Source organism: Opisthocomus hoazin, chromosome 21 (genome assembly GCF_030867145.1).
Source record: "Opisthocomus hoazin isolate bOpiHoa1 chromosome 21, bOpiHoa1.hap1, whole genome shotgun sequence".
In the NCBI taxonomy this organism is placed as follows: domain Eukaryota; kingdom Metazoa; phylum Chordata; class Aves; order Opisthocomiformes; family Opisthocomidae; genus Opisthocomus; species Opisthocomus hoazin.
In genome coordinates, this window is record NC_134434.1 from 16,254,667 (window position 1) to 16,275,981 (window position 21,315).

Below are 21,315 nucleotides of genomic sequence, written 5' to 3' on the forward strand. Positions count from 1 at the left end.
TTTCGCTTCCGGGTCGCCGCCGGCCATTTTGTGGCGTTAAGTCGGCGCGCGCGGGCGGCGCCCGCTCATTTCCTCGCGGCGGCGGGCGCGGGCGGCCGGAACCAGCGCCCGGTACCAGCGCCCGGCTCCGCTCCGGCCTCGGGCCGCCGCACCCCGGAGGTGGGTGCCCGTCCCGCCGTGCTCCCCGCCTTTCGGCGCTCCTCCTCCGGCGTGAGGCGCTTCCCCCTCGGGGCCGCGCCGCCGCCTGACCGCCCCCCGTTTTCCTCTTCCCTCAGGTCTCTTCTCCTCGGCCGCCGCCGCCCCTCGGGGGCCGTTGGCCGCCATGAGCTACGGGCGCCCGCCGCCGGACGTGGAGGGCATGACGTCCCTGAAGGTGGACAACCTGACGTACCGCACCTCCCCGGACACGCTCCGCAGGGTCTTCGAGAAGTACGGCCGCGTGGGCGACGTCTACATCCCGCGGGACCGGTACACCAAGGAGAGCCGCGGCTTCGCCTTCGTCCGCTTCCACGACAAGCGCGACGCGGAGGACGCGATGGACGCCATGGACGGGGCCGTGCTGGACGGCCGCGAGCTGCGGGTGCAGATGGCGCGCTACGGCCGCCCGCCCGACTCGCACCACAGCCGCCGCGGCCCGCCGCCCCGCCGCTACGGGAGCAGCGGCTACGGCCGCCGCAGCCGCAGGTCAGCGGCCGGGGGGCGCGGGGGCCGCTCGGGGGGGAGGGGGCTAGGGGCTTAGTGGCGGGGCTGGGGGGGGTAGGGGCTTAGTGGTGGGACTGGGGGGTAGGGGGTTAGTGGTGGGACTGGGGGGGGTAGGGGCTTAGTGGCGGGACTGGGGCGGGTAGGGGCTTAGTGGCGGGACTGGGGCGGGTAGGGGCTTAGTGGTGGGACTGGGGGGTAGGGGGTTAGTGGCGGGACTGGGGGGTAGGGGCTTAGTGGTGGGACTGGGGGGTAGGGGCTTAGTGGCGGGACTGGGGGGGGTAGGGGCTTAGTGGCGGGACTGGGGGGTAGGGGCTTAGTGGCGGGACTGGGGCGGGTAGGGGCTTAGTGGTGGGACTGGGGGGTAGGGGGTTAGTGGCGGGGTCCCCTCGGAACGGGAGGGTCTCGCCCCCGGCCGCTCGCTCTGAACAATGGCGGCCTCTCTGCGCTCCGTTCCTCGCCCACGTGGGTCCCGTTCCGCCCGCCCTGTCCCGGAGCAGCGGCTGAAGGCTGCTGTGCCGCCCGCCTTCAACTTCTAACCGCCGTGTTTTCCCTCTGCTCCTGGTTTTAGCCCTAGAAGACGCCGTCGCAGCCGATCTAGAAGCAGGAGCCGCTCTAGGTCCCGCAGTCGGTCCCGCTACAGTCGATCCAAATCCCGGTCTCGCACACGCTCTCGGTCTCGCTCCACCTCCAAGTCCAGGTCTGCCAGGAGATCCAAGTCAAAGTCCTCGTCTGTCTCCAGATCCCGGTCCAGGTCCAGATCCCGGTCTAGGTCTAGAAGCCCTCCCCCTGCCTCAAAGAGGGAATCCAACTCTAGATCCAGGTCTAAGAGCCCTCCCAAGTCTCCAGAAGAAGAAGGAGCTGTGTCCTCCTAGGAGCATGGTAATGTACCTCGGGATCAGCACATGTTGCATGGTACTTTATTATAGCACTTAGGTGGGGCGTTGGGTAGTTCTTAGATTATTAATAGCCTGAACCAAGGGAATCCTAACGGGGCACGTTGATAGCTGCTTTTTTATTATTATTTTTCCTCAAGTGGTGCTTTTTGGTTATTGGTTTAGGGAAATTAATACCGAAGGGCTTTCTGCGGAGAAATTTTTTTACAGAGAAAATGTTTTATTGAGAGATTAATGGCTTGGTTTTAATAAAATATTGTATGAGAGACAACCTATGATGAAAATGATTATTTCTTACTGTATTTATCCAACATCTGCATTTTCCCCTTTAAAGCTGCGGTCTCCTGTTTGCTAAAAGAATATTGGCCAGTATTGCAGATTTTAACTGATTTGGCTGATCCTCCAGGGACCAGTTTCTGTGGGCGTGTATTGGAGCAGGTTTGTCTTTAAATGTTAAAGATGCACTATCCTTTTTTAACGGAAGATCGGTTCAGTGGCCGTTATACTGACTGGAGGTAACCGTTCTAGAAAAGTGGCAAATTCCTTGCAACGAGACAACCATGGAAACTAGTTTTTCCTCAAGTCGACATCTTGAAGAGGCGTCTAAGGATACACCGGGTGGGGAAAGGATAGTGTGTCTTTAACCCTTCAAACTGTTTGGTCCTGTTTTTAAAAGGAAAGGGCCTAAGCTAGCTCTGAAGTTAGATAATTGTAGCAAAATTAGTCACACTTTGTTTTGAATGCTAATTAGAGTTTAGTTAAGTCATTATGAAGAAGTATTAGTTTTATAACTCTTACAAACTTTTAATAATTCACTGTTGAACAGGCTGATTGGAAGTTAACGGTGGCTCGGTCTACAGCCTGATGCTTACTCTTCTTTGTAACTAAATACTTTGACAGAACCTTACGTTTGGCCATGCAACACATGGGGGGGAGGTGGGACACTATGGAAATTCCTAAAACTTAATTAAATTAGGCAAAGCCAGTTGAAACACAACTAGCAGTATACCTGAAGTCATCCACACAACCGAGAGACAAGGTAGGAACCCGGCTGAACTTTTCTTTCTTCAAATCTAGATGCATCAGATAAATGAGAATCTACATAAAGGATGCCTTTGGGGGGAAAAGATCGCTTGAGTCTGCAGTCCCTTGGAGAGACCCCTGGCACGAGCAACCAGCTGTTGAAAAGGTTATTTTGTAACATTTTTGTCTAACTTTTTACTTGTTTAAGTTGCGCCTCAAGTGGCAGATTTTACATTTTATGTGCCATTTTGTTGCTGTTATTCAAATTTCTTGTAATTTAGTGAAGTGAACGACTACCGATTTCATTATTGGCTTGGATATTTGAGGTAAAACTTCATTTTTGTTTATATAGTGCTGACTTTTATCTGAAATTAAAACTGATGGTAACTTGCTGCCTCCAGTTTCATACTGAAGAGACATGCAGCCGTTATATGCTGAGTAGCTAACTCTGTCAAAAAAGTATTCTCAATTTTGTCTTCATTCCTTAAATAAAATTCTGCAAAACTTCAAATTGAAACTTACTGTAAATGCTTTTTTTTTTACTTTGAATTGAAATAGTATATTCAAATTTAAATTGTTAGAAATCTTTGCAGGTGACAGTTGATATTTGAAAGGATTGTTTTATCAGACTCAATTCTAATCTCTTCTCTTATGTATTTTTGTGCACTAGGCGCAGTTGTGTAGCAGTTGAGTAATGCTGGTTAGCTGTTAAGGTGGCGTGTTGCAGTGCAGAGTGCTTGGCTGTTTCCTGTTTTCTCCTGATTGCTCCTGTGTAACGATGCCTTGTCGTGCAGAAACAAATGGCTGTCCAGTTAATTAAAATGCCTGACAACTGCACTTCCAGTCACCCGGGCCTTGCGTAAAAATAACGGAGCATACAGTGAGCACATCTAGCCGATGATATACACACCTTATTTTTTCCAGAATGGTAAAACCTACCAACCTACGTATATGAACTTGCATATGAGAAATGTAATGCTGAGAAAGGAAATGGTTCATTCCTTTGTAAGTACTGATCAGTGTATCTTTTGCTTAAGACATTCTGTACTATACCCACTGTCTCTGTAGTTAATATTAAACATTTTTCTGTGTTAACTTTTCTCAACTTAATGTCTGAGTCAGCTTATTTTAGCTTGAAAAGATTTCTGCAGTTATACTGTCAATGTTTTAACTTCTATATAGTAACTGAATGCATTCTACTGCTTATAAATTTTATCCACTGGGGTTGCTTTTAAATTACTGTGGGCAAACTTCACTGGTGCTGTGACTAACCCAGATGTGGTACGGCAAGCATTGCGCGCCAGGCTGCGAAGGCAAATCGCAGAGGTCCGTTGCACACTGTTACGGAAGATAAGCGTGCGCGGTACTAACGGTGTTTGCTGTGTGCTTGCCCTGACTCAACAGGCTGCTGCTTGATGGTAGCTAATCTTACAGTGATGATTTCTCTTGATTTGGATACCGAATGAATTGTAATGTCAGCTGTCACGTGTCAAGGGTTACTGTAATGCCTTGTTAACTTTATGCATGTATTTTAAACGGGAGTGGAAACATCTGAATACTTGCAGTCTGGCTTGATGGAGGATTAAAAGTACTTTTCTACAAACCTGAGGAGTTTGTATGTTCCAAGACTGCACGGCTAGTGGCAGAGTCGTTTAAAAACAATGGGGCTGGCTTTTGTGTATGAATCTTGGGGCAACAGACCTTACGGAGAGATTTTCGCTCTCAAAAGAGTGTGGTTAACTCTTCTTCATAGCTGAAGCTGTGAATTTAAGTTGAATCTTGTGGATTGTCAGGTTGTTGAGCTATGTTGTGTCGTGGCTTACATAACGGAATTGAGTCTTTGAACTGTGACATGGTCTGGGGGGAGGAGCACAAATTTCTCAAAAGCCATAGCTAAACAATTGAACAGGTTTATTTTTACAATGCATGTTTTAAGAATTACTGCTGAGGGGTCAGCTTCCCCCAAACTGTGCATGAGGTTTGCTGTAAGCAGGACCGTTTTCTGCAGATCCGTGCTCCAGTGAACAGTTAATCATCTTGTACTGGAACCAACAAGTGGAATAAACTTACGTACCATCTGATTTTGCTAGTGAGATGATCATCATTTCAATTGTGTGTCTTCCTGGCAGAGAAGAGCCGGCCAAGTGCTCTTTGTCTGCACCGAACGAGTGTAAGGGAACGCGGACGCTCTCCAGTTTCCATTTGCAGAGCAAAGCTTCGATAGACCAGTCGGCGCTGAGGGGGGAACACCGGTGTGAGAAACGCAGTCCGAGTTTGGAACTTTGGCGGCGATCGCAGGGGGCTGTCACTAACTTGGAGACAACGGCTGGCAACACTGAGCTTGCAGCGGTAAAATCGTGGCTCTGGGGTTATTTTCTGGCTTGGCTCCCTGTGGCTGACAGCCCCAGGATTTACTGGGCCAGTGCCAGCCTGGGAAGCCGACAGGCTCTGGTGGGAGAGCCCAGACAGCAATTAAGATCTGAGTCGTAATCAGACAAGAGAGCTTACCTTCGCACTTGGTAAGTGGTCCAGAACTGCGCCTGTGGATTCTTCTCCAGCAAGAAGTAAATCGTAGCCAGGATATCTTCAAAGTCTGTAGCGGGGGCAGATTAAGCGGTCTGGCTTAGTCTCGGGCAGATACGCCTGGTTCCACAAAGCGCCCGTTAAAAACCCGTGCGGGACTACCCGCATCTGTGCCAAACCCGGGGAGCACGGCCCCGGAACTGCCCGGTATCCCCTGCTCCTGGCCGAGCCCGAGCCCCCCCCCCCCGCGCCCCGCCCGTACCTTTCGGGTCGTAAAAGACGTCCGCCCCCAGGACGACGTCGACGGGAGGCAGAGCGAGCAGCGCCGGCGCCAGCCGCCCCCAGGTGAGCCCCAGCACGGGGACGCGGGGCAGCCCGTTGGCCCGGCAGCTCCGCCGGCAGCTCCGCAGGCACCGCGGCAGCTCCTCCGCGTCCGACAGCGTCACCTTTGCCCCGCACTTGGCGGCCACCACGCCGGGGAGACTGGCGCCGGCCCCGACCTGGAAGGGCAGCGCCCGGTGGAGCGGGGCCGGGCCGGGGGGCACGCACCGGGCCGTACCTCCAGCACCGGGGTGGGGGGGGGTCACACCGGGCCGTACCTCCAGCACCGGGGTGGGGGTGGGGGGGCACACCGGGCCGTACCTCCAGCACCGGGGTGCGGGGGGGGCACACCGGGCCGCACCTCCAGCACCGGGAGGGGGGGGCACACACTGGGCCGTACCTCCAGCACCGGGTGGGGGGGGGGGTCACACGGGGCCGTACCTCCAGCACGGGGGACGGGGGGGCACACACCGGGCCGTACCTCCAGCACCGGGTGGGGGGGGGTCACACGGGGCCGTACCTCCAGCACGGGGGACGGGGGGGCACACACCGGGCCGTACCTCCAGCACCGGGTGGGGGGGGGTCACACGGGGCCGTACCTCCAGCACGGGGGACGGGGGGGCACACACCGGGCCGTACCTCCAGCACCCGCCGGCCGGGCAGGCTCCTCCTGCGCGCCCACACGAACTGGGCCAGGACCACGGCGCAGGGCCACACGTGGGTACCGTACTGCGCGTCCGGCGCCTGCGACACAGCGGGGGGCGGGAGCTGGAGGGCGGCCCCGCGCCCCGCCGCCCCCCGCCCCGCCCCACCGGTACCTCGGGGATGCGCAGCGCCAGCGCTTCCGGGCCCTCCGCGAACCGGTACCGCCGCACGCGCCGCCGCGGCTCCCCCATGGCGGCCCAATGGCGGGCGGCCACGTGTGGCACCGGGCCGCGCGGGCCAATCGGCGCCTCCTCCGGGGGTGGCGTCACGCGGAGCGCCGCGCGGGGGGCTGCGCGTGCGGCCGGCCCCGAGCGCCGCCGTTAAACCGGGCCGGGCGGGCTCCCCTCCCCCCCCCCCGCCGCGGGTCGGTGCCGCCAGGAGCGCCGCGCAGCCCCGCACGGAGCGCGGGCCCGCCGGGGGAAGGGCGGCGGGGAGGAGGGGGTCCCGGGGCCGCCCTCCGGCGAGCGGGCGCGGCGCCGCGCGGCCAAGGGCGACCGGTGCCCTCCTTCCCAACATGGCGGCCCGGCCGCGCCGCTTCGCCGCCTCGGCCAATCAGCGCCGCAGGGCGGGCGAGGCGCTGAGGAAGACGGCGGGGCAGCCAACCAATGGGAGGGCGGCGGGGGCGGGGCCGCGGCGACAGCGGCGGCAAGGAGGTGAAAATTCTGGAAGGTGCGGTCGGGCCGCGGCCGGGCCGGAGCCGGAGCCGGAGCCTGGGGCTCGGCGGGGGGCGGCGGCGGCCACGGCCACCAGCACCCAGCGCCGCCGCCATGAACCACAAGAGCAAGAAGCGGATCCGTGAGGCGAAGCGCAGCGCCCGGCCCGAGCTGAAGGACTCGCTGGACTGGACCCGCCACAACTACTGCGAGACCTTCCCCCTCAGCCCGGCCGCCTGCAAGGTGCGGCCCGGGGCCTCGCCCGAGGGGAGCCGGGGGAGCGGGGCGGGGAGGGGAGGGATCGGGGAAGCCCGAGGGGAGCCGGGGGAGGCTGAGGGGAGCGGGGAAGGGCCGCGTCTTGAGGCCGGGGCTGCGGGGGGGCTCCCCGGGGGGGGCCGGGGCGGGGAGGAGGAGGCCGGGCAGCCCCCGCGGGGCTGTCTGGGCCCCCTCGGTGCGGGAGCGGCCGCGGAACTGCCCGGGGGAGGGGAGGGAATGGCGCGGGAGGTGCATGAGGCAAAGGGGTTGGGCGGTCTCTCTGCCCCGGGGTGACCCCGGTGGGGGGGGGGGTGATCTCGGTGGGAGGCGGTGGTTGACCTCGGGGAGGGGGGGGGTGTCCTCGGGGGGGGGTGCGGGGGTTGACCTCGTGGGCAGGGGGCCGGTCGGCTCCCGGTGTTACCGGTGGGTGCAAGGAGAGGGGTGCGGGGGATGGGGCTGCGGCCCCGGGGAGCCTGCCATCACCCACACGTGGCTGGGTACCCGCGTGGTGCGTAGAGCAGGGCGTGGGCGTGAAGCTCCACCGTGCCGGCTTCGAAAGCGCAGTCCTAGGACGCTGGCCTGCCCTGACACCTGCTCTGTCGCTCTCGGCTTCGCAGGATAACGTGGAGAGGGCAGACGCGCTCCAGTTAACGGTGGAGGAATTTGTGGAGCGTTACGAGAAGCCTTACAAGCCCGTGGTCCTGCTGAACGCCCAGGTGGGCTGGTCTGCCCAGGAGAAGTGGACTCTGGAGCGGCTGAAGCGCAAGTATAGGAACCAGAAGTTCAAATGTGGGGAGGACAATGACGGTTACTCTGTGAAGATGAAGATGAAATACTACATCGAGTATATGGAGACCACACGCGACGACAGCCCGCTCTACATCTTTGACAGCAGCTACGGAGAGCATCCTAAGCGCAGGAAACTGCTGGAGGACTACAAAGTACCCAAATTCTTCACTGACGATCTGTTTCAGTATGCAGGGGAGAAACGAAGGCCCCCTTACAGGTATAGTGCAGAGACAGTGAGATAAACCTACACATTTTCCACCTCGTTAGCTGCTCCTAAATAGCTGTGGTTGTCTTGTGTCAAAGAAAGTGATAGCTTGACGTCCGCTGTTCTGAAATGAGCGTGCATACGTCACCCAGAGGGAGGGAAGGCCAGATCTGTGCATCACAATTTCTGGTTCTGTCGCCAGCATTGCTACAAGTTTATGGGGTTTTTATCTTTTTTTTTTTTCCCCCTAAGTCAATTTACTCCACTTCTTAGATTCTGAAAACAATAGCGTTGTTACAGACAGTTAGGAAGATTGATGCCTTGCTATGTGTGCCTTCTAGCTGTCAAATTTTAAGTACCTCAGGACTAGTGCCTGGGTTCTACACTGGTGGCTTATGTATAACGTGGGATTTTATTATGAGTCAGTCCTTTTGAAGTAAAGATCTTAAGGCAGATTAATATGAAGTGTAGAGACTAGTTCTTAGCTCCCCTTCACACGATTTTGAGAGGACGATATTTCGTATCTGTGTAGGCTTTTCGACTCTTTCTTTGCATGTGATTGAAGAAGGGTTGAAATGGCGCTTCATTCCTGGAATCAAATGCAGCACCCTTGTATTTGGGCTGTTAGATACAAGAGGGATGTCTGTCTGTGTTCATGCAGCGCCGCACGGCAGTATGAGCGTCAGCTGAACGCTCCCGCGTAATTAAAGTTTTTGCAGCCACATTATAATTGTCAGAGAGTGCCTTGCACTCTGAGTGACGTGAGGCTGTGATGTGGGTTTTTTATTGTTCCTTTCTTTTCTTAACACAGTAGAACAAGCAGTGAATAGTGGTACTCTTCTCTGCGCTCTTTCACGTGTCCGTAGTCCAGTTGTGCTTTTGCAGGAGTGAAGCATGAAGCTAATTCTGTTGAAGACCACTGCAGTAGGTGTTTTTGCTGTGTCGTAACAGACCCTTTTTAATGCTGTGATCAAACACAAAGGCACACCAGGTGTAGTCTCTAGTAGAAATGGAGTACGCTGACAGAACTGGGAATCATTTATTCAAGTCATAGGTAAACTAGGTAACCAGGTTGTGGCTCGCTTGTATCGGCATCTCCTTCTGCCACGCCCTCCCCACCCACAGGTACTGCTGAGCTCCTCGCTCGTGACCTTGGTCTTCACAGTTCTTGTCCTTTGTTCTGGAAAACGTGGGTTGGTTTGAGGCTGTTACCTTTTCTGAGAGATGAGTGATGCAAGAGAGCGCACTGGTGCCTCCTGGGGTTAGGGATTTCGTCTGGGGGCAGAAACAGATGAAAGTATCCAGCAGTTTCTGAGCGGAACTGAAAATCCCGCGGGACGTGGCGCGGTCTGGTGACGCGAGCAGGATGTGAACTGTGCAGGTCGACCTCTGGACTGGGAGGTGAGTGACAGCGTATAGGGCTGAAAGTAAGAACTGGTGCTGTTCAGAGCATCTCTATGGGAGTTGTTCCGTTCTGAATTAAGGGCAGTAACTTTTGGAAGCCATTTACTGAAGCAGCTATATTAGTTTGAGGCGGTGTGGGGTTTTTGCGTTTAAATTGGAGTTGTAGGATGTGAAGTTTTTAGCAATAAATTTGTTGTCTTGTGGCAAACTGGGTTATGTTCATTGTAAATTAAAAGCCTGGAGGAAAATGCTGGTAAATTACAGTATTGCTAAATGAGGATTTTAAAATCTTCTGCACGTGTAGGTTCAGGTTATAGTCAGAAAAACGGTATTGGAACGCATGTATTTCTACCAGGCAGATGTTTATGTGTGTAATTTCTTCTGGCTTCTCAGTAAAAGCATGGACTGTTCTGCTTGTGGTTTAATTAGCTTTCCAAGACTAATAGCATTCTGAAGAGTGAATTGATTGCAGAAGTGACAAACACCTGCTTTTTTACGTCTTTACGGCTCCTTCTTGAAGTAGGAAGAGCACAGCTTGATAACCAGACTGGCAGTCCTACAGCTGGTGCTAGTGGATGATACTTGGAAACCAGCTTCATTTACACCTGCGTTAGAAAGGGGAGGTGGAGAGCTTGGTGACCTCCGATATTTTCTGAACCTTTGAGCTCCTCTTGCTGGGTATCGCCGGCCTGTCAGCCATACGATGGCAGAGTCTGGTTGGTGCTTTAGCTTCTGCCCTCTCTGCTGCCCATTAAACAACTGTTGCCATTTCTTCCTCTTGACACCCGGTATTAAGTCACCTGGCTTGCACTGCTTTGTCTGGTGTGGTAGGTCTTACTGCTCTGTTGCAGGGTAATGAGCGACTGAAGGCGCTGTTAAACGTGTGTAGCAGACAAGTTCTCCATAGGGAGAAATCACCCTTGCAAATGGGGAATGAGAATGTACACACCAAATCCGGAAGGGTCACTGCAGAGTAAGCTCCAGCTGGTTCAACGTGAGAATGAGAAGCCTGTTGCCAATAAGCAGAAGGCATTGAGCGAGGCCAGGGCTGTGTAACTTTGCTCTGCTCCTTACTTGTGTCGCTTTTTGTTTGTTCCTCATTGTTCTGCATCCGAGTAGCAGGTTCTAGAAAAACACAGGATTAGGAGAATCCCCCTGCATGGTAAGAATCCTAATGCAGGCTGTTGTGATTTAATGACATTCACAAACCTTAAACTAAGTATGTATTTCATTGAAGAACTGTTTATATTCCATAGCTATATTTTGTTTTAAAAAGCTATCTTCACTTTCTTTTGCCAGAGTCGTTCTTGTCCCAGTTCGTGTTGGTTTTTAGGTTAAACCCACGTCGTATCTTTTTCTGTAGTGTGAGCCTGACAGTCTGAAGAAAATAAATTACGGAACTGTACTTACCTTGATTTCTAACTGTATGTGAAATTAACAGCTGTAATCATCTGTCCAATATGAAGAAAAGAGAAGGTAACTACTTGCTTGCTCTACGACTAAAGGATTTTTTTTGCTCTCCTGCAGATGGTTTGTGATGGGCCCACCTCGTTCTGGAACAGGAATTCACATTGACCCCCTGGGAACCAGTGCGTGGAACGCCCTAGTCCAGGGGCATAAGCGTTGGTGCCTGTTCCCTACCAGCACTCCCAGGGAGCTGATCAAGGTGACGCGAGAAGAGGGCGGGAACCAGCAGGACGAGGCCATCACTTGGTTCAATGTCATCTACCCAAGGACGCAGCTCCCCACCTGGCCCCCGGAATTCAAACCCCTGGAAATCTTACAGAAGCCAGGCGAGACGGTCTTTGTGCCAGGTACGTATGGATCTCGGCAGCAAGGAATTCTGGGAGAGAAAAGCGTATTTTTAGTGTTCGTGTGTAGTAGAGATGTAAAGAATATTTTAGCTGTCTTATACGGGCCTTCTCTTACAGAAGAAACGGTTCTGAGCTGTTACAAAAGGGCTGTATGTTGCAAGGTGCCCTTTAAGGCTGTTCAGTCTGAATTTTCTGAATATCCTGAAACGTACGTGGCCTGCAGCGTAGGATCGCCTGTGGTGCAGATGACAAAAGAAATGGGACCTCAGCTGCAGCATCGCAGGAGTGTGATCCTGAAGTAAATTGCAGTAACAGGAAGCTGTCGAGGCATAAAATGATAGAGGTGTTTGAGTAGTAGTAACTCTTAGACGAAAATGTTTGTGGTTATGTGCACTGTAGCAAATTCATGACTGAATTTTGCAGCCTGGGTAGTCTGACTGCACATGAATTTTTCTTTGCTGTGGGAAAAGAACTGCTTAAAGGCACTGACACTCTCCACCCACCTCTCGGTGGTTATGCTCTGTCTTGCATTTGAAATCAAAAGCTAAAGAAAGACCTGATAAAGATGCCGTTCTCTTTGAGCGGCTGCACATTGTGCGCCCATTATAACTGGGAGGTGAGGTGGCTAGTGGATGGAGCGGGTGAGCTCGGTGCCAAATTCTAACCTATAAATCTTGCATTTTGTGCAGCACGGCCCGTCGCTTCTACCCCCATTGCTTGTCTCAACGTACAGCTGGCTTCATGTTTGAAGAGTGCTTTGCGATTGTCTTGGCACTTCTTGGTGAATCCTCGGTGTGCCTTCTGTTAAGAGTTTGTAGCTGTCAGGTTCCATTAAATGTTTCCTTAGTCTTCTTAGGAGGTTATAAGCAGGTTGTAAGAACACCACTGTCTATTTTTATCCTGTGTGGGGAAACAATTTTGTGTCTATTTTTAAATGAAAGGTTAGTCTGTAGTCACAAGAACCTTACTAAATCAGCACAGGAAGGGCTCTCCAGCTTAACAGGAAGGGTCTCTGTGCGGTCTGGGTTGCAGTGGCGCTTGCTGTCAAATAAGCTGTCAGCAGGCTGTGTGTTGCTGTCAGGCCAGATCCTCAGTACTGCTCATGAGCTGGATGATGCGGTCAGAACGTTAACCAGCCTTCTGTAACAAACAGGAGTCTGCAAAAGATGGGAGCAAACGCTGAATTAAGGCTGAGGAAAGACGACTGTGGTGGCAAACTCCCCTGGGTTTCCACCTGTGCTATGGAATAAGTGTTTGTGGCTGTTCTTGAACTTGCTTTCTGCTGCGTAGCCAGAAGCGGTCATTGGTTTTGCATTTGTAGGTGGCTGGTGGCACGTAGTTCTCAATCTTGACACAACTATTGCCATCACGCAAAACTTTGCCAGCTGTACCAACTTCCCTGTGGTGTGGCACAAGACAGTAAGAGGGAGACCCAAACTGTCACGGAAATGGTACAGGTAAGAGACTTAGTAGCTTTGTTTTTGTATTCTCTATTGAAAACAAACCCCCAAAATACCCTGCTCATTTACATGCAGTGTCACTATCCAGAGGCTAACTCTGAGATTTCAACTGTCTGTAGGATCCTAAAGCAGGAGCATCCTGACTTGGCAGCCTTGGCCGATTCGGTTGACCTGCAGGAATCTACTGGTATTGCTTCCGATAGTTCTAGCGATTCTTCCAGTTCCTCCAGTTCCAGCTCCTCAGACTCCGATTCAGAGGTAATGCTTTTTACTGCAGTGGGTGGTCCGCGCCCTGCCATTATATTGTTCTTTCCACACCTGATCGTGTGTCCTCTTCCTGATATTCATGTCTTATGGAGGAAATATAGAAAGCAGCTAAACAAATCTACGTGGTGGAGGAGCCTGTGGCCTTAGCAGGTTCTGTTTGCTGAAGCCTCGCTTGGTATTGCTAAATCAGTGTGGTTTGTTTGATCTAGGTTTATATCGTATATAAATCTGTCACTGTTACAGCTAAGCCATGCTTGTGTAAAAGGGCTGGAAGATGAGTGTTGTAAAAAGGGGGAGAGGGAACAAGATCCAAACCAGAGACTGTCAGTTATGAGGGGGGACTTTCCTGGGCACCGAAGTGCTGCAGAAGGCACCGGGTCGGCTCTCGGAAAATTAGGTCCTTCTGGGAGCCGAAAGGAATGCATGGATTGTCTTGTGCTCAGCCAGCTGAGTCAGCGATGAAATCTGAGAACATGTGTGTTCTTAATTGAAAATTGATCTCGTGTGTCTAATCTAAAATGGCACATTCTTTGAATATTCATTATTCAGGCTGCTGAGGTCACTCGTACAGTGAATCCCACAGCACAAAACTTCTCTGAGTCCTCTTTTCGTCTCTCCATACTTTAGTGTGACTCTGGCTCCGAGACAGAGGGGATGATGCACCGGAGGAAAAAGCGGAGGACGTGCAGCATGATGGGTAACGGCGACACAACTTCCCAGGACGACTGCGTGAGCAAAGAGCGCAGCTCCTCCAGGTGACCCGAGGGCAGCTGTTGGGCTTTAAACAGGCAAAAGACAATACCAGGCAGAGCTGGCAGAGTTACGACAGGGTGCCTCGTCAGGACAGAGGGGTGGAGAGCCAGGGGTCCCTTATGGAGTGGAGAGCAGCTGGGCAGCGGTGGTATCTTCCCTCCATGAATTATTTTAATTGTTCCAAATTGAAAACTAAGATTCTTAATACTTTTTTAAAAAATCAGGGTTTTTTACTTCTATTTAATAAAGTTTTATTACTTTTCCTAGTTGTCTCTTTTCATAGAGAAAGTTTTTGTTTTTTTTAATGGGAGAGGTGGGATATTTCACTTGTGCTCTTCAGAGAGCACAAATGAATAGCAAACAGGTAAAGATGAGGAATGATCAGGCAGGACTCGGGTTTTGATGCAGTGTTGTCCAAGCAGAAAACCTTCAAGTAGTTGTACAGTTTCTTTTATTGCTGCCTGAATTACTTCAGTTTGGCGCATTACCTATTAAAGGCAAAATTCATTCCAAATCCCAAATGTCTGTGTTTACCTATTCCAGAAAAAGAAAAAAAAACAAGGCAGGTTTCTAATCAGTCTGGAGGGAGGGAACATTAATCATTAATATTGCAGAACTAAGAACAGATATTGCTTAGGGTAGAGTTGCCAAGAAAGGAATTTCTCTGGACTTGCCAGGTTGAAAACACTGGGTATCTGGATGCGTACCGCAAGGAGGAAGGTAGAAATTCCTTGCTAAATGAAGCATTTTTCTCATACAGCAAAGGCTTGCCAAAGTTCCTAAGCAAACTCCTTGCAGTGTGGTTAGAGGATGCGGCTGCGTGAGTGGGCTGCCTGCGCCAGGGTGCTGCCTGGGTCCCGAGCTGGCGGGTGCTCCAGGCTGGCCGTGGACGCAGGCGCTGCGGTGACTTGCTGTGCGGGCTGCTAAAGGTGTGCAGCGGTGATTTACCCGAGGGAGTCTGGACACCCGGTATCGTGCCTGACTTCCCAGCGCAGGGCTCTGCCCAGAGACCCGTCTGCTCCTGTCTGGGCTGCGTTCATCTCGCTGCGATGTGCTGCTGCTCGCTTGTCTTCAGGAGTTGCTCGTAACTGCACGCAACTGAACTACAAGCACAGAGCATCACGAAACAGCTGGGCGGGACGGACTGCTCATTTTGCCCTGGAGGTTTTAACGATGAGTTTGTTATGACATGTCAGCAGCCAGTTGTGACCTCGGGCAGGGAATGAGCAGCAGGAGGTAGCAAACCGTAATGCAGACCCTGGTTTTTGTTTTGGTGGTTTTTGTTTTTTAAAAACCTATAAAAACGCAGAGTACAGATGCAGGTCTGTTCTGACAATCCCACGCATTTTTAAGTCGCTTGCACTTTAAATTTTGAAGTGAATACCTTCACGATTAAAAATGAACACATTGCCCAGAACCCTGGCTTTCCAGCTCTCGCTGTTTTTCCTCCTGGCTGTTGGTTGTGTCACTCTGTGAGGATGGGTGGGCTTTCCGCTCCAGCTGTGGGACAGATGAGTTGTCAGAAACAGTTCCAAACATCAAATCTTGTCTAGCTTGTACAGTTCTGTCGGAAGAACAAGCATCCTGTTAACGTGCATGCTGCGATCTTGTGTCCTGACGGGAGGGGAAATGCCATCGTTGTTGACAGGCAGTTGTACTTTTTTTGACAGGATTAGGGAATCTTGTGGAGGCCGCAGCTACCCCTGAGGGATCCCAACACCCGCCTAGAGGCAGCTGCCGATCGAAGCTCCGTTAGCAGCCAGCCCGCCCGCCCTTGCCTACCCCCTTCTGCTTCTGTTTCTCACAGTCCTTACGTTCGTGTCACTCTCCCTCGGTCCGGACGTCCGTCTTCATTCAGTGCTGTCAAAGGTTGGCTCCTTGATACCTTCCGGGGAACGCCCCGCCTCGACGTTGTGCAATGCTTTGTCCCCTCTGCGCCCCGAGCGAGTGCACTAATGGCCCAGCGTTGGGTAAGGACATGCCAAGTATTTAACGGTTCACCTAACTGGCAAGGAAGGCGACGGTCAGTTTTTAAAGAACTGTTTTTAAAACCAGCAGGTAGATGTACAAACCTGCCTTGCTTTGACACTGTCATATGTTTACATGTTGTCCTGTACACTTGAGGAAAGGAACACCAGCCCTGCTGGCTTACCGCAGCGTCCGGCGGATCTCGCACCAGAATTTCAGGAAGGGAAGGTGGGATGAATGCTCCGAACACTGAAGCAGCTTCCACGGAGGTGACCACCGACCTGAAGCATCTTTCGTGGTCTTAGTCTGCACGCGTACATCGAAGGTGGGACACCTGAACCAGCAACAGTCCGTTCGCTTTTGCTCTGCGTCCGTGATGATGGCCGGTAACAAAGATGCACTAGCACCTTGCGAGAGGAAGCTCGACGGAGCGGGAGAAGCCTGGAGCTTCTTGCACAGCAAAAATTGTGGGGAGAAAGTCAGCATTTGCCAGTAAATACAGCCCTGCAGGTGCAGGCATGATGCTCAGCACTGGGAACAACTGGCAAAGTCTGACTCTTAGAGAGCAACCGTCGCTGGGCTTCAGACATCAAGCGGTTCTGGAGCCGTGCGCTCCTTCGGGCCGGCGCAGTTCACGTGCCTCGGCGGCTTTTCTTTGAGGTTGTGGGTTCAGGTGTTTCTAGAGCTTGCAGTGCCAATTTTAAAGGACTGGGAGGGGGACGTGTTGTCGTTTTATGCTTTTTAAAAATGCAATGTGTTGCTTAAGTCTGCGTAGATGCGTTTGTGTTATGCCAGGTGAGCTCTCATCCCCAAGGGATCTGTTGGAGCTGCTGGCGTTTTTTTAGCAGGGGCTTGTGCTGGTAGCGTCAGCGAAGAGGTCCATCGGGCTGAAGGTGTGCCGTGAGGAAACGCTCCTGCTCCTCTGTCTGAACAGCACAGCCAGAGGCCAGCTGGGTTGGGGTGCTGCCCTGGGCGCTCTCCTGAGCCCTAGGAGTGGGTGTTGGAGCTCACCGTGGCCGTTCTTGTTTGGGAGAGGAAACTTGAGCATGGAAGCGGTGTGCACATAGTAAACACGCAGCAATGCCCAGGCACCGGCAGCAGAATTGAAAAGCAGATTGGCAGCCTTACCTGTGACTCTTGTACGTGTTGGGTTTGATGGAACCCAGAATGCTGCTTGTCTGGGTTTTCTGATCTTCATTATGACCTTGTCTCTTCGTGTTTAAACGCTCTCTCCCTTCTTAGAGACCAGGCCATGTCCTGTTGGGTAAGGAAACCCTGAATATGTCTGTCGGGATCTCTGTTTCTGAACCTTCTGTGCCAGTCACTTTGTGTAGGAGCAGCGTGGCGGTGGGCAAACGGAAGGAGGAAAGGGTTTTTTGGTACGCTCTGCAGCTGTCCAGACTCCTGGATTTCCTGTGATAGCCAGGCATGGGTGAGCACGCTTGCTGTGCAGACTGCTGCAGGTTCTTCCACGAGATTACTGCATTTTAAATAAAAACAAGCCCTTCTCAAACCCCTGGCATTTCTGGCCAAGGTTGCCTTTTTCCCTGCCCAGTTGAACGGCCTGGCAGCCTGCGCGACCTGCGTGGCTTCTCGGCGGGAGCGGGCTGCAGCGGTGCCTTGGGAAGCGCGAGGCTGGGCGCGGCCAAAGCCCGGGTCTCGGCCGTGTCGCGGCGCGGGGGGCCGCAGAGGCCTGGCCGCCGCCCCCCGGGGTGGCCTGGCAGTCGGCGTGTCGCCGGGACGGCTCCTGCGGGAGCTTGCCGTTGCGTTGGGCGTGCGCGGTTCAGTTTTGCAGGCATAAAGTCCTACGTGTGCGTGAGAGCCTGGTCGCTGGGCCGGGCCGGCCGCAGCTCCACCACCAGAAGCCCAGAGGGAAGGTCCGGCGTGCACAGCATTCTTCTGCGCCCACGAACTCTTCCACGGTGTGGAATAAAACAAGTCCCGATTGAAGCCGGTGGGTTTTTGGCATCCCTCACAGAAAAGCAAGCATTGTGGTTGGACTGCAGGCGGCGTGATAGCAGCCACGCTGCGCTGACTGCTCCGCAAGGCGCTCTCCCATGCAGAACAACGTTGTGTCTGTTGAGGCTGCCTGGGTGCGGCACTCCGGGGATCTCTGCTGCTGCCGCCTGCAGGCTCCTGCCTCGGCCGGGTCGGTGAGCTGCTGCCTGCTTGTAGTCGCTGAGGAAAATACCTACCTCGCAGGGGAGGCGTGAGGCTGGACCGGCACTGTGGAAGGTGCTTTGAAGTCCTCCTCCCACAAGAAGTGTTCCGGGCACCCGAAGCAACCGGAGACTTCCCAAGCTGGCGTCCGCCGCGCGGAGCAGAAGACGCCGGGGGTGTTGTGCGGCGCGCTTGGCCGCGTGCTGTTCTGTGGGGCCCTGCCAGCTCTGCTGCGGGGGACGCAGGCTGCAGCAGGACACGGCTTTTTGTTCTCTCTGGGTTTAACTGCTGGCATTTCATGGCCTGCTCTAAGCAGGAGGTCCTGCTGCATCGCGGGGTTTTTGAAATAGGGCTAGACTGACTTCTCTCTCATCAGGAGGTCGGCTTCACCGGCCGTACCGGAAGGGGGGAGCTGGCGCTTCCCAGGCCCTCGTTCAGGCCGGGTGAGTGAAGAGTCAAGTTGAGAACTGTGCTCCCCTTGTGCCCGGCGCCGTGTCTGTGGCAGGCTGACTGGGGAGAGCGGGCTCTGCGCTCTCGCTTCCACAGGCTGCAAAGAATGCAGGGCACCCGTCTCTCTCGCTCCCACCCCACCGCTTTGCGTGCCGCGGGGCCCCTGCGCAGCGCGCGCTGCTGTGGGCTTCCCGGTGGTGCCGCGCGTAGCCGTGTCGTCGTCCTGCCCGCTCTGGCGCGAGGCGAAGGGGTGGGCGAGCTGTGGCCGTGCTTCTGGGTCCGGTGACAGTACAGGCCTGCCCGCTGCGGCAGCTCGGGAGCAGGGGAATGAGCACGCTGCCCGCCCTGCCGGTGTGAGCAAGGCGCGCGCCCATCTCGGCAGCGGTTCTCCGCACAGGGAGCGGTGACGCCGAGGAAGCACCGCCATGCCTTCCTCCCCCGTCCCGCTCGGCACGCTGGCCCCCATGAAGCCTCTCCAGACGCTTGGAAGAAAGGCAGCACCCTCCTCCGTAAGGCACCGAGAGCGTTTCCCTCCCCGAGCCCCCCCAGCCATCGCGGGGCAGGAATCACCAAATTCCCCAGTGGGGGGAGGCTCTCGGCAGCCCCTCGCAGAGGGGGAAGGGAGGGCTTGTGGATTCGTTCGACAGTCACGCTGCCAGCTCCAGGCCCTGCCACTGCCCTTCGCTGCTTTTATCTCCCCGTCCAGCAGAGCTGGGATCCTCTTAATTGTCTTGTTTGGATGATTGTGGGTTTGCTTTTTATTTTAAATAAAATCAATTATTTTGCATTATCCTGGTGGCTAGTTGCTTTTTTGCAGCTTATCCTGGAGGTCATCATCAAGCAAGTGGAGGAAAAGAAGGTTATCAGGAGTAGTCAGCGTGGATTCACCAAGGGGAAATCATGCCTGACCAGTGTGATAGCTTTCCATGATGGCGTGACCGGGTAGATGAGGGCAGAGGCGTGGATGTCGTCTACCTCGGCCTCAGCAAGGCTTTCGGCACTGTCTCCCAGAACATCCTCCTAGGGAAGCTCAGGAAGTGTGGGCTGGAGGAGTGGTCGGTGAGGTGGCTTGAGAACTGGCTGAACGGCAGAGCTCCGAGGGTTGGCATCAGCAGCGCTGAGTCTGGTTGGATGCCGGTAAGTGGTGGTGTCCCCCAGGGGCCAGTACTGGGCCCAGCCTTGTTCAACTTCTTCATCAATGACCTGGATGAAGAGTTAGAGTGCACCCTCAGCCAGTTTGCTGATGACACCAAACTGGGAGGTGTGGTGGATGCACTGACAGGCTGTGCTGCCATTCAGCGTGACGTGGCCAGGCTGGAGAGTTGGGCAGAGAGGAACCTGATGAGGTTCAACAAGGGCAAGGGCAGGGTCCTGCCCCTGGGGAGGAACAACCCCAGGCACCAGGACAGGCTGGGGCGGACCTGCTGCAGAGCAGCTTTGCGGAGAGGGACTGGGAGTGCTGGGGGACGACAGGGTGACCATGAGCCAGCAGCGTGCCCTGTGTGCAAAGAAGGCCAAGGGGATCCTGGGGTGCATGAGGAGGAGTGTGGGCAGCAGGGCGAGGGAGGTTCTCCTGCCCCTCTGCTCTGCCCTGGGAAGGCCCCATCTGCAGTGCTGTGTCCAGTGCTGGGCTCCCCAGTTCAAGAGAGATGAGGAGCTACTGGAGAGAGTCCAGCGGAGGGCTACGAGGATGAGGAGGGGACTGGAGCATCTCTGCTACGAGGAGAGGCTGAGGGAGCTGGACTTGTTCAGCCTGGAGAAGAGAAGGCTGAGAGGGGACCTTAGAAATGCCTCTAAATATCTGCAGGGTGGGGGTCAGGAGGACGGGGCCAGACTCTTTCCAGCGGTGCCCAGCGACAGGACAAGGGGCAATGGGCACAAAGTGAAGCAGAGGAAGCTCCAGCTGAACCCGAGGAAGAACTTCTTCCCTCTGAGGGTGACGGAGCCCTGGCCCAGGCTGCCCAGGGAGGCTGTGGAGTCTCCTTCTCTGGAGATATTCCAGCCCCGCCTGGCCGCGGTGCTGTGCCCCCTGCTCTGGGTGACCCTGCTTGGGCAGGGGGCTGGGCTGGGGGACCCACAGAGGGCCCTGCCAACCCCCAACATTCTGTCATTCTGTGACCTGAAGAAAACCTGCTGGTGTACACCGCTGTTTCCCAAAGTGCTGTAAATGGCGTTCAGGTACCAGCTCTGGGCTGCTCTGGGGACTTTCTCGAGCTCTTCCTCGCTGCCATGGGTACAGCTGTGTGGCGGGGTGTGCTTTGGGAGCAGGTTTGTGTCGCTGGACGCGTTACCAGACCGCCACGTGTGCTTTTTGCCCCTGCCCTGTCCCCGGGCTGTGCGACAAGCAGCCTGGTGCTGCGGCTCTTGCCGCCGAGCGCTGGCGAGAGGGGCTTCGCCTTCCTGGCGCCGCGCGCTGCTGTCGGCTTGGCTTTGGGCGACGCGTGCCGGGCCGAGCGGCTGCCGGAGCGCTGGGCTCTGCTCCGGGCGCGCTGCCCGGCCCTCCCCGTGCCCGGCTGTGCCTGTGGGGTGGGAGCAGGGCTGGGAAGCGGGAGAAGGTGGGTGACATCGAGGAGCTGTGCTGAGTGCGGCGGCCGCAGGTAAGCGCGCTGCGGCCGCGTGGGACAGCAGCCCGGAGGCTGTTGCGCTGCTTCTGTCGATGCGGAACGAAGCACCTCGGCGGGTCAGGGGCTCTGTGGCAGCGGCCGCAGCGTTGCTCCTTTCAGCGCACACCTCCGGCCTTCCCTTCCCAAACGCTGGTGTAAGCACTTGTTTACCATCACCTATAAACCCAATTTTTTTTCTCTCCGTCCCAACTGCTCGCCGGAAGCTCTCTCCCAGGGCCCCGTCCACGTCCTCCCTGGGTGCTGGCCGGGGGCACAGCCCGCAGCGAGCCCCTGCTCTCCGCGTGGGCACGCCGGCGCCTGGCGTTCCGCACTGCTCCGTCCCAGAAAGCGGCACGCGCTGCGGTGG

The 21,315-nt window shown here is 55.0% G+C and overlaps 3 protein-coding genes across 7 annotated transcripts; 2 read left to right on the forward strand and 1 right to left on the reverse strand.

Annotated features, from left to right (window-relative positions):
- The first annotated feature begins 47 nt into the window (after positions 1–47).
- Positions 48–3,723, forward strand: LOC104338953 (serine/arginine-rich splicing factor 2). Of its 5 annotated transcripts, none has more exons than XM_075440935.1 (4): positions 48–159; positions 276–684; positions 1,271–1,581; positions 1,930–3,723. In XM_075440935.1, the coding sequence occupies exons 2-3, from the start codon at positions 323–325 to the stop codon at positions 1,572–1,574; spliced, it is 666 nt and encodes a 221-aa protein (XP_075297050.1). In that variant the 5' UTR covers positions 48–159; positions 276–322; the 3' UTR covers positions 1,575–1,581; positions 1,930–3,723. The 5 variants fall into 5 exon arrangements, 3 of the variants coding, with proteins under 3 accessions (XP_075297050.1, XP_075297049.1, XP_075297051.1); XR_012766005.1 differs by having other exon boundaries at positions 49–159; positions 1,271–2,784; positions 3,289–3,723; XR_012766004.1 differs by having other exon boundaries at positions 49–159; positions 1,271–2,033; positions 2,673–3,723.
- A 789-nt stretch (positions 3,724–4,512) lies between these two features.
- Positions 4,513–6,433, reverse strand: METTL23 (methyltransferase 23, arginine). The gene is made up of 5 exons (XM_075440933.1): positions 6,281–6,433; positions 6,102–6,206; positions 5,404–5,641; positions 5,127–5,211; positions 4,513–4,853 (listed from the first exon to the last, which is right to left on the reverse strand). The coding sequence occupies exons 1-5, from the start codon at positions 6,356–6,358 to the stop codon at positions 4,685–4,687; spliced, it is 675 nt and encodes a 224-aa protein (XP_075297048.1). The 5' UTR covers positions 6,359–6,433; the 3' UTR covers positions 4,513–4,684.
- Positions 6,434–6,843: 410 nt separating this feature from the next.
- Positions 6,844–19,135, forward strand: JMJD6 (jumonji domain containing 6, arginine demethylase and lysine hydroxylase). The gene is made up of 7 exons (XM_075440903.1): positions 6,844–7,063; positions 7,693–8,081; positions 11,001–11,287; positions 12,609–12,744; positions 12,867–13,005; positions 13,642–13,769; positions 15,438–19,135. Exons 1-7 carry the CDS (start codon positions 6,935–6,937, stop codon positions 15,472–15,474), a joined length of 1,245 nt encoding a protein of 414 aa, XP_075297018.1. The 5' UTR covers positions 6,844–6,934; the 3' UTR covers positions 15,475–19,135.
- Positions 19,136–21,315: the final 2,180 nt, after the last annotated feature.